Source organism: Podarcis filfolensis (assembly GCF_964270895.1).
Source record: "Podarcis filfolensis genome assembly, chromosome: 4".
Taxonomy (NCBI): domain Eukaryota; kingdom Metazoa; phylum Chordata; class Lepidosauria; order Squamata; family Lacertidae; genus Podarcis; species Podarcis filfolensis.
Genome location: NC_139607.1, coordinates 67,971,946 through 67,989,815, shown reverse-complemented (window position 1 = coordinate 67,989,815; position 17,870 = coordinate 67,971,946). Strand labels below are relative to the sequence as shown.

The following is a 17,870-nucleotide window of genomic DNA, read 5'->3' as shown; positions in this document are numbered from 1 at the left end:
GGCTTCGGGCTTTTTGACAAAGGTGTATTTAAGTATTTTCTTTAGTTCGTTGTAGATGGAGTCCCAAAATTTTTTAACTTCTTCACATTTCCACCACATGTGGTAGAAGCTTCCCTCTTTAGATTTACACTTCCAACACCTTTTGTTGCCAGTCTTATACATTTTTTGCAATTTCACAGGGGTGATGTACCAACGATACATCATCTTTTCCATATTTTCTCTGAGGGCAGTACAGGCTGTAAATTTCATTCCTTTAGTCCACAACTTCGTCCATTTTTCAAAATCCAAATTATATCCAATGTCTATTGCCCATTTTACCATAACCTCTTTAACCTCTTCGTCCTTGGTGTCCCAATCTAATAGCTGATTATACATTTTAGATAGCAGTTCAGTTTTACTTTCTATTATCTCTACCTGGAACTTTGATTTTTTCTCATTCATTCCAATCTTTTTATCTTCCTTCCATAAGGCATTAATATTTTAGTGCATTTTAGAGACTGACCTGAAGGTGGCCAATTAAACTCTCCTCTGAAACTAAACAGGAGTGGTATGGCAAATATCTGCATAGGACTCTCATTCCTTGGAGGTTTTTGAGCAGAGGTTGGATGGCCGTCTGTCATGGATGCTTTAGCTGAGATTCCTGCATTGCAGGGGGTTGGACTAGATGACCCTAGGGTCCCTTCCAACTCTATGATTTTATGATTCTATGAAACCACCTGGGAAGTGGAGAGGAGGGCAGGGAGTTTGCTTATTGCAAGTTCAGCTCTACCCACCAACACTACCTCTGTCCCATCTTCCCATCTCCTAACTCAATCGGTAGAGCATGAGACTTTTAATCTCAGAGTTGTGGGTGTGCGCCCCATTATTGGGCAAGTTTCCTGAGTTACAGGGGGTTGGACTATATGACCCTCGTGGTCCCTTACAACTCTACATTCTACGATTCTATGAATATACCTCTGCTGGAAAATATTTGGTCGTTTTGTTCTATCATCCTCAGTCTAACAGTCCTCTGTTCCTTAAAATGCACCTGCCCTTTCTCTCGCTGCCCCAAGGCCTTAACTACCTCCCTGAAAACAGCTCAGCAGTTTTTGCTCCAAGATGAGCAAGTATACAACTGTAGCCTTACTGAGATAAAGATTTAATCCTATGAGGTACTTACATATGGTGCATAAGAAATGAAATTAAGTCATCAATATTAGTACTGCCATGGAACACTCTTGCATTGTAGGTCAATTTCTGCAGCAGTTGAATACTCTTGAGGGGGAGAAAAAAACAAATTATGATACAACTAAAAGATGTAACTTCTAGATATTAGGAAAGTATTTATCTGTATTAGAGCCATTGCATTCCATTTTCAGATTAGGAACTAGACAATATACTATTTCAAAACTATTAAAATCATTTCTCCTTGATGATTAATAGTCTTCTCAAAATTCAGTTTATACAACTAATCGGTAGGTTAAGGCAGAGGTTTTCAAAGCTTTTGAGTCCGCAGCTCCCTTGACCATCTACATTCTTTCTGTGGCACCCCTGTGGGACTCAGGAGCCCAGTTATGTCACCCCTTGCCTATGGAGCTGGCAGCCTCTCACCCTTTTTTAAATACCCTCCCTTGCGAAGTGTTCCCTTAGCCTCCTCTCCTCTCCCCTCTCCTTGGGAGTCTTCCAGGCAGCCACTCTTGGTCTCTGAGCTGCCTGCTCCAACCCCAAAGAGAGGTACCTCCTCATGCCACCTACCAGGGTCCTGGGAAGAGGGTGCCCTCAGCCTAAGTGGATCAACAAAGACTGTCCAAAGGTGAACGTGAGGCCAGCACCTTATCTTGGGAGGCTGCAGTAGCAGCAGCAGGCGCTGCTGGGCCTGCATGCTGGAAAGGCTCCCCTTCGGCACTGGACACTCAGCTCCCAGGCAGGCCTTGCACTCAGCAATCACAAGAAAGGCCAGCACAGTGCCTACCTGGCCTCCCACTTGTCTGTCCAACTGCAAGGGCTGATGGACTGACTGGCTGGCTGGCTGGCCTCCCTCACCTACCTGCTTGCTTATTCCAAGGCCGCCTCAGCTCCTGCAACCAGCACCCCATGGCCAACCCCAGAGGCACCATTCGCCTGGGGAGTTTGTAGCCAGGGCTGCTGCAACGTAACAGCCGCACAAGCCTTGGGGAGGCAGAGATGCAAGAGGACATCAGAGAAGGGAGGGAGGAAAAGAAGGACAGAGACCAATGTTGCCCGTGCCACCTCTGACTATCATTCAAGGCACCCCAGGGTGCCACGGCACACTGGCTGAAAACAACTGGGTTAAGGGTTCAATTATATGCACAAGAAGCTGCCATGAAACAAGCTTAAGCCTGGAAGAGGGGAAACATGCTGTACTGTTTTTAGCACTTGATTGGGAGCTGCCCAGAGTGGCTGGGGAAACTCAGCCAGATGGGTGGGGTATAAATAATAAATTATTATTATTATTCAATGTTCTACACCAAGTTGCAAGATCACATGACCAAGCTGAATGGGCTTAGGATCCAGCCTAAGTCCCCACTCTATGGTCAGGCTCCTGCCACACCCCAGAACACATTTTTGGGACTTACACAGGCCTAGGTTCAGCCAGCTTAGGCTCACTTGGATGAGCAAGTTATGTGCTGGGGCTAGGGACTTAACATTAGCTGAGCCAGAAAAGCGCTTCACCCTAAGGTGCTCATCCTGGCTGATTGCACCCTAAGACTATTAATCATCAAGGGGAATTAATCACTGAAGTGCCGATGTGAAACCAGTAGTTGGCCAGGGGAGGGGGTGGAATAAAACCAAAACTGACTCTAGTCAATCAAGACTTGGTTTTAGTGAAGATGAGATTAACCCATTATTTCACACCAAAAAGAACATGAAGCAGAAATAATTGTTCCATGGCTATAGGATACAAATCTATTTAAATCAAGCAAGGCAGGCGTGCCATTACTTTTCCACATTTTATTAGAAATTTCTACATTTGCATTTCAGCTATAGTCTGATGGCATGGACACCTAAGCAGGTTTGGATCTCATGTGTGCTTGGGTGGGCCCCCCCCCCCGCCCCCGGAACCATGTGCACATAGCTTTGAGTTCCATGGAAGAAAGGCAAAACATAGCTAAAAATAATTTTAAAGCTTTACATTACTTACAAAAAATAATTCCCACTATATGAAGTGTTAAGCATTACATTATGTTACCTGTAATAATACTGGATCAAGAGGATTGATAGAACTTCGATGAATCACACCTGCCAGGACGCTACACAAATTGTAAGTATTCAGAAGGGCTTCTCTGATCTCATTATCTAAAACTAAAATATAAACAATACGCACATAGTCACTAGAAGCAACATGTCAAGAACAAAGGCAATTAGAAAATATTTCAGAAAATTTATTAAGCAAAATTTCCATCCAACAGCCAATTATATTTTAATAAAGAGACTTTGAGCCTATTTTTTTTAATTTTCCTGAAATGTGCTGGGATATAAAGTAACTTAATTAAGCAAATTAAGAAGAAATGCTAGCTGCTTCTATAGATCTAGTCTTACACACTGGAAACAAGTAAATTTCCATCTTAAAACAAAAGGTCAGTTAACATATTCCTCCAAAGTCTGGCATATCTGCAATAAAATCTCCTAAAGTAATGTTGACATATCTCTAGCTTTACACTACAGTGGTACCTCAGGTTAAGTACTTAATTCGTTCTGGAGGTCTGTTCTTAACCTGAAACTGTTCTTAACCTGATGCACCACTTTAGCTAATGGGGCCTCCTATGTAACCTGAGGTATATCGCTGCTCACTCAGAAGCATTCAAATCACCATACCATTTATTTAAAAATATTTTTTAACCATTCATCAAAAGTTTGTGTAAGTATACAAAAGTGTGAATAGAAATAATTCAATACAACTTATAAATACAATGTAAAAATAAAAAATAAACAAAACAAAGTAAAATAAAAGATATAACACAGCACAATTCCAAAGGCCATCTAAAATTTAAAATGCTTGGTCAAATAGGAAGGTTTTCAACTAGCACCAAAGCTTGTAATTTCAGTGCCAGCCATGCCATCATAAGGACGCCATTCCCAAGTTGTGGCACCATTGAACAAATAGCCTTCTCCTTGTGGAACCACAATATACATCTACTAAAGAAGGTACTTGGAGCAGAGCCTCTCCAGAAGATAAGACATGGGGAGGCTGCTATGGAAGGAAGCACTACAGAATGTAGGTTCCAATTCTTACAAGGTTTTAAGATGCATCAGCATCTTTAATTGGACTTGGAAGCAGATAGGCAATAAATATGGATCTTTCAAAATAGGTGCAATATGAACAGCTCTGGCTAAACCTGTCAAAATTCTAGCAGCTGAGTTATGCACTTCCATATACTCTTAAAAGGACAGCCCCAACATATTACAGAACTCCAACCAGGCTAACAGAGTGGCGATCAGCATGGCAAAGCTATGTCACATGTGGTGAACCAGCCATAGGTAATAAAAGGCACTCCAGGTATCAAGTGACAATGATGGATCAAGGAGTACTCCCACCCTGTATCCCTGCTCCCATCCAGAGCAAGTGAATACCAATTTCCTGGACTCCAAGTACTACCCACCCACATCCACCTTGTTAGGATTGTGCTTCAGTTTATTGACCTCATCCAATGCATTACTAAGTCCAGACACTGATTTTGTATTCCTGCTTTTCTTACAATAACTAAGTTGTTGCATTCATGAGCTGCACAAAAGCAATAAATTTAATATTATAAAAATTATTTTTTTAAAAAAAATCCAGCCAAGAAATTTAGGTTATGACAATCAGAACACTCTAACATTATAGTGTGATGTCTGAGAAAGTTATATACAAAAGTATGCAAGAAATCAGAGCCAATCATAAGCTTTACACTACACTTTATCTGTAATTATGAAGTATCTTGACCTATAAAGTATTAAACAGCTCAGGATATGCAACTCAAATGTATTTAAGGCTTACCCAGTTGAGAGAGCAAGCCTACCACATTCAGGGTTAACTGGGGGCTTGTATTTGGATCTTCAATGAGTTCCACTAAGCAGCATAGACATTCACTTGGTAAAATCTGGTTCGATGCAAAAAATCTTGTCAGCTTCAATCCTGAGATGACCTGGAAAAATGTATTTAATATGATAACTACTAACTGAAGCTAAATAGTAACACTGAACCAAAGACTCCTTAAGTATATTGGAACTCTAGTGAATAGACAGCAGTCTTCCACAAAGCTAAGTGAACTATGAACTCACTTTCAATGAAGTGAAAATGAAGTGATGAAGTTAAAGTTAAGTATCCTTAACTTTCTCTCGCAAAAATCAACAGAACTTAACAGGGCTTAATTTAAAGTGGAGCCATTCTTTTCAAAGATCATTCTTTGAAATAAGAACATAATCAAATACATACACAACTTATTATATGTTATGTCTTTACCATACTTCTAAAAAGAGTTCTACGAGTAGTATAAACACACCAGAGCTAGATAACATGTTAACAGCATCTTCCAAAAGTATGACAGTTGAACAAAACTGACAGTTGGAAAAAAGTGTCCTTGTGAATGCACCCTCAGAAGAACACTTCAACCTAGATGCTTACAAAATTGAGGCTCTCAAGAAGTGGCTAAAGGTAGTTTTTTTCCTCTGAATTCTATCAGATCTGCAAGAATTCTAACTTGAATACTGTATGCATACAGAATTGGGGAGCTGGTGAAAATTTTACATAAATTTATTAACTACAATAAGAGTATTTTCTGACTTGTTCTATACATTTTAATTAATTAAAGAAACTAACCAAGTGGCTTCCAACTGAAAATAGGCAATATAGGCTCCAGTGCTACAAGAACTGCCAAATGCCTATGGATAAGCACTTTCTTCCATAGCACCCACATTCCAGAGTGGGTCAAGGTTACAATTAAGCGAAATGTAGTTCAGATAAACAATGAATTTTGGTGTTCCTATTTAAGATTTATCTCCTCCACCTTTCTGAACATCAAAAGGGGTTTGTAAAGAAATAAAAATAAACAAACCAGAAAGCCAAAGCAATCAGAACTAGCACCTAAACAAAATTTCCCAAATCAGTTGATTCTGAATGCCTTTTTTAATACAAGTGTACACAGGCAACCATCTTAGACGTGTTTGATGTGTTCGACCATGCAATATATGCAATTTCATTTAAATGTGTGGTGCTTTGGAATGTAACCGCTGTATAAACTGGGAGTTGCCTGTATAGATTTATTTCAGAACGATCCAAGGGAGCCTCAGTAGAGATTAAGTTCCATAAGTCTGGTGGTCCTCTCCCCTGTGACCACCTTCCATAACTCTGAAGCAGAAAGTATAGAGCAGTCTGCATAGTTAACCACAATGTGTGACCAGGTTCAGATTGTGAATCCCACAGATCAGGGCTTTTAACATTTAGGGGGAAATTACGTAAGCCATTCCAAGTCCATGGAATACAGCAAGCTATAAAATAAAGTGCAATAAATAAAAGAAAAAACCCATGATGAGATCCTGAGTTAAGGGGTTTCAGAATCATATGCTCCTTATGATATGCCATTATAGCCCTCATATGTTGCTGGACTCCAGCTAGATAAGTTTCAATCCACAGGTCAATCATCAGAGTGGAAATTCAGCTTTGCCTGGAGGGCCACTGGGACCCCATCCCTCCTTTAACAGCTGTGCCAAACAGCACACATTGCAGTAACCACTGCAAACACACACTGCAAATAAACATGCTATACATTTCCTTGATTGGATATGCACTCATAAGAATCTTTATTTGCAACAGCCACTAGCCATAGCAATAAAATGTAAGAACTTAACTATGCAAAATATATTTTGGAGGTTTGCATGAATAATCAAATAATATATCTTATTCTAATAGCCCCCGCTAAAAACCTTACAGTTTTTGCTGATGATTGCGTATGTATGGCAGCTTCCTTTGTTGTGAGCAGGCCTGTTATAGGCCTGCCAACTAAAGAACCAGTAGAAATCAAACGGGGGTGTATTTCCCCTCCCCGCTTCCAATCTCCACCCCTACCTCTCACTTCTTTTTCAAATAATGTAGAAAACTGCACTTTGGGTCCCCACGATCTCCAAACAGGGCTTACTGCCAGGTTAAGTTTGCAAAGGTTAAGTTTGCCTCGGCCGCTTTATTTGCAAGGCACTTATTCGCTGTGCGCATCGGGGTTTGTTTGTTTGTTGCAGTTGTTTTGCTTTCGAAATAAAACTCCTAAAAACAGAAATCCCAAAGGAAAAGGGCCATTCCCAGACGCTTCGTCCACTCCCGGCCAGGCACCCGCGACCAGCCGAGCCGAGAGACGGAAAGCCGCACACCGTGCAGGTCCGCTCGGCTGCTCTCACCTCCAGACTCCGCTGCAGCAGCGCTGCGTTGGGCGGGGTCCGCGCAGCCCGGTACTGGGAGGCCGCGAGGAGCAGCGACTTCATACAAGCCGGCGCGTCCATAGCGCTGGCGTCCCAGCCGCCTCCGCGGACCTTCCCTCGCAGCGCCTCAAATCCCGCCGTCAGAAAATCGTATTTGGCGCCTTGGCCGCCATTTTGACGCGAGGAGGAGCCCCCGGCGCAGGCCGGAAGCCCCGGTGCATGCCGGGAGGTTGGAGAGGAGAGCCGTTGAAGTCCTCTCGTCACAGTCGAAAAGAGGAACGGGTGGGGGTGGGGGGGAGGAACGGGGGCGACAAAACAATAGCACGAGACACCCCCTCGTAGCCTAGAAATCGATGCTAGACGGAGTGGGCGGCCGGGGCAGAGTTATTTCCGTCCACGGCGAAAGACTTGGTTCTTTCGCGTCGTGTGGCGAAGTAGCAGCTCTGGGAACCAGGGCGAGCTCGAGAGCGAAGCAGCCCTTGCCCCGGTGCATGCTGGGAGGGAAGGGTCACAAGCGGCGCTATTTTTGTCCTGCGGCTGCTGGTGAGGTGATGCTTTTCTCCTCGCGTGGGAGCTCTCGTGGCGGATGCGCACGCGAAGCCGGTCCGGGGTGGGCGCAGCTGTCCGGTAGGAAATGAAAGATAACAGCCGCGGAAGAAACGTGGCTGGACAAACGTCACAACAAGCAGCAGTGAACTGGCCCGTTTCCTATCGTGCGTGCGTGTGTTGTGCCAATTTGGTTTGCGTGTTTGCATCAAGATAGGGTGCTGCTCTGTGGCTCTCGTGCAATAAGCGCAACAGTGCATTGTAATTCCCCATGCATATACAGTACCGGTTTATTTAACATCTCAAAGGAATGCCCAGGCTACCTAGAAAAGGCAATCAGATCAGGCAGGAACGTCCAACAGGTAGATCGTTATCTATGATAGATCACTGGCTCCCCCCAAAGAAGCTCAACAGCTTTGGCTCCCCAAAAAAAAGCTCAACATTTAACATTTTAGCCCTTTACCCCCCCAAAACGGGACTTTCCTCCCGCCTCAAAAAATCTCAACAACTTTGACCTGAACCCCTAAAACACGGGGCTTTCCTCCTCCCTAAAAAAGCTTAACTTTGACCTGAACCCCCGAAAAGGGGGTAGATCACTGTCAGTTTTTAACTCTATGAGTAGATCGCAGTCTGTTCAGAGTTGGGCACCCCTTAGATAAGGCTTTATCAGGTATCCTGGCAGACAGAAGAGAAGCAACACACTCAAATTTCTGCTGGGGACCACCTGTTTCTGTGATGCATGTATGATGTTTTGGGGGGTGATCTTGAGCTACAGGGTAGGCAATTTCAAAAGTCTATATAAGAGCTTGCACCCCAATGTTCTAGGTTCCTCTCCTCCCTCCCTGCGTTGGGTGAGCGGGGAACCCTGTTGCAACAGTTTAATAAAGATTATGCCTACTCGCTGCTTTGCTTCTCAATATTCTCTGGTTGGCCTCTGCTATTTTCTCCTACCAATAGAGAAACTACATAAGGACTCTATACGGGCTCTTGGATACCTCATAAAGGAAAAAGGAGCAGGTTTTTCTTACAACAGTGACTTACTACATACAACTGATGAGGTGGACTCTAGTCTAAGGTATTAACTTTGCTGCAGTTTTTTTTCCTGCCACTATTTAAAATACAATTTTCCACTATATAAGGATACTCATCCAGGCCTGTGCTCAGTGAAATGAATGGTGGAAAACAAGAAGCATAAATAGAAGCACTTAAATGTACCTCACAAACCAAAAACATCATGCAGAGATGTTCAGGACGGTGCTCCTTAATCTTCCCTGGAGATGACGGGGTTATTCATTTTTTGGAAATCCTCTAACGTTACAACAAAACACTGCTTCTGAGTGAATGTGGATGAAATGTTCTGCTAGCAGCTGTACAACTTCCTGCTCACATTTGCTGTCCATCTTATCTCTCCTGATCAGTTTTCATGTGTTGAGATTATTCTTGAAATTGTTGCACTGAACTTTGTTCTGATTTTGCCCTTTTTAATTCCAGCATGGAATTTGGTATTTGGTACGTTGATTGACCTGCAAGGTAGGTTTCTTCTCTTATCATTGCTTACTATCTTCATATCATAAAGAGGACATCTACAAGGGTCCTCTGGTGTTTGGTGAAGCCTAAGGCCAACCCTTTTGGCAGCCCCAAAGACACAGCTTCTGGCTCCTCTCCCTTGGCCAGTTAATCCACTTTCCATGTCTTGTTATTTCAGTTTCTGCATTCTTCTCTTCCAGATACCATTCCCATGGTCTTTAAAATTGTGTAGATGCCCTACATCTGTGGAGTTACTTCCATGGCTACAGGAACTCTTAAGTTTAATTTTGAAATTTTATTGTGCAGATGAAACTATGTATTGTTCTGACATGGTGGCTGTGTGACTTGGTGCTTACATAGCTACTTTAACTCTGTTCCAGCAGGAAGTATCACATTGGATCAGGGATGGTTAACCTATGACTCTCCCAGTATTGTTGGATTCCAATTCTCATCAGTCCTAGCCAGCATGGCCAACAATCAGAGATAATTGGGGTGAGGGGGAGGAGAGTGCAGCAACATCTGAGCTCAATAGATGAACCAGCCTTGCCTGGGATAGTATGACTATAATAGGACTTATATGGAGTAAATAAGTAGAGGCAGCCAAAATAGATATGAACTGCTATTTCCTGTGGGCACAGATAACTTTAAAGGGGTATTGACACGCTAAAACAACCAGCCACTATGAAAGTGCTAAATCCTGTGTAAGCTAGGTGCTAACATATTTTCCACCCACTTCTGACATTGTAATGTGTACAAAAGAGTTGGGTAAATTGAACAAGGGGTTTTGCAGTCAAAAACTGTGTTGGAAGTAAGCCTGATATACAGGAATGATAAGTACAATTATGACTTGAGAATAAAAATTCCAGTAAAATTAAGTTTAAAATATAATAATAATAATAACAACAACAACACAACTTAAAAGAGAGCAGCATAAAGCAGTCAGCAGAAAGAAGGCAGCATAAAAGTAGAGATAAAACAGGTCATATTAAAAATCCTGGGAAAATATAACGGTCTTTGCCTGGTATTAAAACGACATCAAAGTTGGTGGCACTTGAGAGATGTGTGTTCAGTGCATTAGTGCAACGGAGCTTTATTTCTTGCCATCTTACGATACAGGTAAAGTGGCACAGGTGTCCTACAAGCTGAAAAAATAGGAGGAAAGCTGTTGTGTGCAAGTGAATCACATAGCACCATATAGTTGTAATGTACGAGCAAACAATGGATTTTGACATCTGGCAGCCTCAGATAATGAGCATCCTAATGAGCATCCTAATGTGGTACCTTAAATTCAAGCAGAGGCTTGACAACCATATGTCAGGAGTGCTCTGATGGTGTTTCCTGCTTGGCAGGGGGTTGGACTCGATGGCCCTTGTGGTCTCTTCCAACTCTGTGATTCTATGAAATTGGTGTATGCCAACTTAAAACAATTATGAATTTAATATGACCACAGGTTGCATGTTAAAATCTTCATGTAATATTTACAGTCTTGGCTACGTATAGACTGGCTACATATAAACTGCTTTCCTTTTCACTAGAATAGGGGCATTGGGAACTTAAAGCTATTCTGAAGGAGAGACAGAGCCTTACTATCTATAGAAGGGAAAAGTCCTATTTACAGTACTGGGTTTTTCTAAATGCACTGACCTCCATTAGGCCCAAACTAGTCAATTAAGTGATTAAATTAATGAGACTGCAAACTGCACTATGTTTATTGAATGAAAATATGCCTTTAAAGCACTAGCTTCTACAAACTTTTTCTTCTTTACCACATATAAGTAGAGGGGGGGGGGCTTTCAAAAATAGTTCCCAGAGTGTGCTATGCTTTTAGATCAGGTTCTACAGTAGCTACCTGCAAACACTTGCACCCAAATGTACATGTGTATTGCTGTAAAACTGGTTATACTTCTGGGGAGTAGTTTTGGCATTTCCGGGGTATAGCTTGGAAGTCCTTTGGGAACTAAAGCGGCCTCTGACCTGACTAGAGATTACAGTGAAACATTCAAAAATAATTAACTATTCACAGTGACAGCTTTATAGTACTGTCTTTGAAAATTTAAAGATCCTTAACAATATAATTATAAAATTGCTGTGACTTACTTCGTCAGGATAACGTGATACAGTTGAAGCAAATTATCATTTAGTATTTGATATATTGTTATGGATATCAGCAGAGCTCTATGGTGTATATCAAACTTAATCCCCAATTATTTCAGTAGGATTTAATTGCAAGTAAATAAGTTTAGCATTATTCTGTTCAACATGCTGCTACTGATGGTGGTTGTGAATTGCCAAAATAAATAAGTGAAAATTTAAAAAATAAAATCAACCGGCACTTGTGTTCATGACTATTCACAAAGAGTTGCATAAAGGAAACAACTAAAGATTAGAAACTAAAAATTGTTACAGAATAAGCTTTTCTGGTCTACAGTCCACTTCATCCTTGATGTAGCAAGTTCAGACTTGAATCCATGTAGGGCAGGCATGGTCAAACTTGGCCCTCCAGATGTTTTGGGACTACAATTCCCATCATCCTTGACCATTGGTCCTGTTAGCTAGGGATGATTGGAGTTGTAGTCCCAAAACATCTGGAGGGCCAAGTTTGGCCATGCCTGATGTACGGGATGCTATTAAACTTGCTTCTCTTAAAATGGAAACACCTTAAGCACTGCAGCTTTTATAGTGGCATAAGCTTTTGCAGCTCAGTTTCCATTTCATCAGGTCTATGAAGTGGTCACTTAAGTGGGCAGGTATAAGTAACACGAATACAGACAGGAAAAGGAAAAGTGTTGGTTTTTTTGCTGGAGCAAGAGCCAAGCAAGCAAGAGATAACCATGTGGGCAGTACTATCTAGAGCACAAATGAAAACAAAATCCAGTCAAATGGACTATCCAGTTAGCAAGAGTGTGACCCACTCAAGACTAGTGTCTGTGTTGAGAGATGAAGCAAGTCATGAGAAATGGTCCCTCAGCCAATCACTCAGGTAAGACTTCAAGATAATCCTCAGCATCTTCATTTTCTGGGGAGGAAAAAAAAGCAAGTCATTTGATTATTTCTCTAATTCCTGAGTGGAGAAAGATAATATTTTATTGGCAGACCCAAACAGATGATGTGATGGCTTGTATTGGAATAATTACTTCTGACTGAAACTCTGGGCTTTTTTCAGCTGGAACTCAATTCTGGGACCTCTCAGGTGGGCAGCATTGCCATCCTAAGAAAACAGGGGAGTTGTTCGTGTTGAGTTCTGGCACTTCTTTTTAGGGGGGGGGGGAAGCACTGCGGAAACTGAACATTTGCAGAATGATGTGGTATAGAACACAATAAGACATATTGCTCAGTGAAGAAGCTATAACTACACATTTCGTTATCAGTGTCCTGTAATCCCAATATCTACTTGCTACCTCTCTGCAAAGCAGTATTAGGAGGGGGAAACTGCAGCAGAAAAGGTACTGTGACGCTTATTTATCCCAGTTGCAAGTTGCTCCCTTCTAATTCCTCTTTTCCTGAGAAGGGTCTATCAAGGCGAGGCTTTTGCTCACAAAGTTTCAGCATAATATGTGCTTCTGCGAGCACATAATAATTTTGCCCAATTTTGGCTCATTCCTTCCACAAAGCTGCAATGGGAAAGGTGGAAATAAAGCCCAGTTGCTCAAGCAGAATAACACTTGCAGTTTATTAGATCCAAACCAAGTCAGGAAATATTTCCATTTAGACCAAGGGTGGTTAACCTCTGACCTTACAGATTTTACTGGACCATAGTTTACATATCCCCAACCATTACTTGCACTGGTGGGGGGCTAATAGGAGTCTTAACAACATCTTATTTAGACTGTTCAACTGTTGCTTTGTTTTTTAATTCAATTTTGGTCCTTTAAATTCGAAGTATTGCAAATATCTAAATTGAACATTTGTGATCTAAACTTGGAACAAATGGGGAATTGTTCAAACATTCACAGAATTTACTCCCTCCACTTGCCAAATATATTAGTAAAAATATTCAATAAATTACAAGGCAGGCAAAGGTTGCATGAGATATCTTTCCCTGCCAGTGATATAGCTTCGTTCCTAATTAAAGCAAAAGTATCACTCAAATTGTAAAATATTCTAATTCATTGCTTATGTAATGGGAATAGAGGAAAGTCATGATGGACAACGTTAATATGCACCCAGCACACTACAAACAAGTTGACTCTTTCACTTAAAGAAGGGATGGAAATAATTCCAATTTCTTCCTCCTCCTGCAGTCACCTATTGCTCTCGTGATTCCACAACCCTCCTGAGTGAATGTTTACTCTGGTGAATGTACATATGGCTACTGATTCCATTTTCAAAGTTCTGAAGGGTAGAGTCCAAATAATCCAACACCTCTGGGTCAAATGTTTTATTTCCATCCCAGGATAGATTAACTATTTAAAACAGGCTTTCCATTTTGAAAATGTTATAGTTCCTGAACAAACATATATATCTTACTGGTTACTACAGTCATTAAAATATAGCGGATCGAAAGTAGATAGAATCATTTGTACAACTGATACTGAATTTATTGCTATTTATTGCTTCATTATGGGTTTTGGAAACAATTTCTAAAAATTATTTTATAGTAGAAAGATGGTAAATGAATGAAAGAAGTATGATCAAAAGCTCTTTTTGTGTAGCCTACGTGCATTTTAGCATTGGGCCATAAGCATTATGTATTCTATGAATCTTTACAAATTTAATATACAACTGTGCTATAATTTTGAAACAAAAATTAAGACCTGTATCCAGTGTTGCTCATATGCTAGTGGAAGAGACTTGCACAGTGGAATTTTCCTCTTTTAAACGCCTCTAAATAAGCTCCAGAGGGTTGGGAGAGTAGATTATGGGGGAGCAGATTATAGGGGCTGCAGATTGAAGAAGTGCACAAGTGGAAGTCTGATCATGCTGTATTTTATTCCACTTCACAGATATTCTCAAACTGACATTTCAATAGCTCCAGTGACTTGAATCACAAATTCCTTGACCTATCCCATTTTGCATTCATTCTGCAGCATTTGCAAATAGAAGAACAAATCATTTGTTACCTTTATTCATTATTTAAAATTTCATCTTCCTTACCTAATGCTTATTTCTCAAAGCCATATGTGAAAAGGAATGAACATAACATAATGTGTAAATCAATTTTCATTGCTTTATTAGCAGGAATACCCACAAAGAGAAGACCAGGTAGAATACATCCCTATTGGGTATCTCTTGATAGAGTAAGATTAAATTATATATGCTCATTTGTTGTTACTTTTGCTTTGGGATTGGTTAAAGCTATCTAGTTCTAAATATTGAATCATAACAAAACTCCAAAACTTGAAATAGAAAAGGGCACTCAACATTATCAAATGCTTTTTTCAGTGTCTATAAAGACCAAGAGTCTCTTCTTTAGCGGGATTCCCTTGAACTGCAGTCCTGTTCAAACTTGCCTGGAAGTCTCATTGAGCACAATGAGAATTACTTCTAAGTAAATGTGTATAAAATGGCACTGTGTGGCTAAAATCCAATACACATTCAAATGGGGGGTGGGGGTGGAATTCCAACTGAACTTAATGAGACCTAATTAAGAGTAGACATTCCTGTGATTCCGTAAATATATTATTTCCCCTACATTATCTGTATCCTCTTACATATAAAGCTAATTGTTCTAAATATTTTATAATAATTATTTAAGAGTAATATTTTTCTGTAAGAAGTAACTTGGAGACAAATTCTTACCATGCTTAAATGTAGGCTATATAAACTTCTATTCAAAAGTTCTTATTTTTTTTAAGATCTCATTTACAGTACCTCTTAATGCCTCAGTCAAAATTCTGCAAAGACTTTGGAATAGCTAATTAGACCAGTTAAGCTGAGAGCAGTGCAGTATAATGTTTAGAGTATTGGACTAAGCCCTGGGAAACCAAGATTTTAGCCCCCACTCAGTCATTGAGCTCATTGGGTGACCTTGGACCAGTTGCTGTCTCTTAGTCTAACCTAAATCATGTTGTGAAGTGAAAATGGGGAGAGGGAGAACAATGTACACCACCTTGAACTCCTTGGAGAGAAGGTGGAATTTAAGTATAATAATCAGATCCAGGAATTTTATGGTGCCTCACTGTTGTTGCAACCTTTTTTATTTCCTCTATGGTAACTAATGAATCTAGTTCTTTAGGCTCTGAAGCTGTCAGTTTTGTGATTTTTATTAAAGTAAACTTTTGTATATGTGATTGATATTACTTTTTATATAGAGATTTGAAATAATTCCTCTGATATGTCATCATATAGCACCTTTAAAGCTGCTGACTACTTCAAATAGGACATTCTTACTATGTTCTATTTTATAGCTCTAATTGAATTAAATAGACCATTGACATTGAGCAAACATGCATAATTTTGCATATGAATTATGAGAAAAAGCCTATGTGTTTTTAAATTCTGTACTCACATTTTAAGGATAGCCATTATCTCCTATGTGTGAGATAAAGGATATTATCTGTTCTAAGATGGTACCTGCTGGCCTTGGTTTTAGTGAGTATCAATTAGAATCTGCTGCTTGATTGAAACTTCCCTTTTTACTCAGAAGGTGTAATTGCTTAATTGACACAGCGCTGCTTTCAGAACCTCCTAAACTATTCTATGCTTTTAATGTCAAGTTCCATGGAAATTCATGAAGGGCATATCTGTTAATACAGTGGTATCTGGTTAAGAACTTAATTTGTTCCAGAGGTCCGTTCTTAACCTGAAACTGTTCTTAACCTGAAGCACCACTTTAGCTAATGGGGCCTCCTGCTGCCACCGCACGATTTCTGTTCTCATCCTGAAGCAAAGTTCTTAACCCAAGGTACTATTTCTGGGTTAGCGGAGTCTGTAACCTGAAGCGTCTGTAATCCGAGGTACCACTGTACATGTTTTCTTATATTATTATTTTATATATTATTATTTTCTCTGATTTTTTAAAAAACCATATCTATTATATTTTAACCCAGCTCTGCCTCCTCAAAACTCAGAGCAGATACATGGTCCCCTTACCCCAATGTTCCAAGTCATGGGTACATTGTGGCTGAGAGGAGATTGGTGTTTAGGTTTAGATCTCCAGAGTGCTAGCCCTGCACTCTTAAACTACCATCCCACACCAGGCTTTCTTTATCATTTTTTAAAAGACAGAGCATTCTGATAGTAAGGGCTGTTCAAGCTGTTTAAGAGTGGAACAGTCTCCTTCGGGAGGTTGTGGGCTCTCCTTCCTTGGAGATTTTTAAGGAGAGGTTGGATGGTCATCTGTCATGGATGCTTTAGCTACGATTCCTGCGTCGCAGGGGGTTGGACTAGATGACCCTTGGGTCCCTTCCAACTCTATGATTTTATTTATAATCAATCCTCTACTGCAGAGTTTATTGACCTTTCCCATTACAGATCATGGGTAATATTCAATGTTAGCCATACCCAGAATAGACCCATTACAATCAATGGTCTTTAAAGTCTTGATTTCATTGGGTCCACTGTGAGTGAAACTTAATTGGCTTTCATCCCATGTTGTTTCACTACTTTTGTTAATTTGAAAAAAATATATATACCCGTAATTTTCCTGCATTACAAGAATTGTTATACAGCATAGTATTAGTAGTATGTCATTCTTTTCTGATTATTATTATGTGTGTCTTACCAGGAATCAAATATGCTTCACCTTTAGTGACGTAGACGGTCTGAGATCTTTGGGATGTTGTAGGTCTATTTACTGGATAGCGCAGGTTGCTTACTAGCCCTTGATTTGGTTTCTCATAAGTAGCAATTAAATCCTTTAAAGTTCTGAAGTCCTGTTTTGGAGCACCCTCAGAAGTCTGCAAAAGAAGTAGATTGTTGCCACATTATCATTTGATTATACTATTTGTAAATTGCTGTTCCTCACAAGAGCGAAGATTAATTAATTTCACTGAAATGGATAACTAGAATAGTACTCTCCTTCCTTGGAGGTTTTTAAGCAGAGGTTTGATGGCCATCTGACATGGATGCCTTAGCTGAGTTTCCCGCATTGCAGGGGGTCAGACTAGATGGCTCTTGGGGTCCCTTCCAACTCTACAATTCTGTGATACTGTGAATATGAAACTGATACATATTGTGCTCTTGGCAGAGTTCCATCCCGCTGAAAATTAAGGTTGTCGTGGTGGCCACCAACTGTTAGAATGAATGAATACCCCCAAAATAAGGTCATCCAGAGACGTAGATTTTTTAAAAAAGTAGTTAAATAAACAAAAAGGTTAAGCAAGGTGGCATATGCGTCTAGTAGGACCTATTAAGTGCATATTTATTACATTATTTTACTCTAGATGTAGTCGTTTTCTTACCCAATAAACACACAAGATGTATCTGGCTATACTTTTGAATCAAATTGTAGGTTTCAACGGAAGTCT

General features: G+C 40.4%; 1 protein-coding gene across 1 annotated transcript in view; it reads right to left on the bottom strand.

Moving 5' to 3' along the window:
- The window catches only part of CIP2A (cellular inhibitor of PP2A), a 30,272-nt gene extending 22,771 nt beyond the window's left edge, over positions 1-7,501 (bottom strand). The window contains exons 1-4 of the mRNA XM_083611519.1: positions 7,369-7,501; positions 4,979-5,126; positions 3,191-3,303; positions 1,160-1,254 (exon numbers count right to left, since the gene is read on the bottom strand). Of these exons, the coding sequence (XP_083467645.1) occupies positions 1,160-1,254; positions 3,191-3,303; positions 4,979-5,126; positions 7,369-7,470 (458 nt within the window). The 5' untranslated portion in view covers positions 7,471-7,501. The remainder of the gene's footprint in view (positions 1-1,159; positions 1,255-3,190; positions 3,304-4,978; positions 5,127-7,368) is intronic.
- Positions 7,502-17,870: the final 10,369 nt, after the last annotated feature.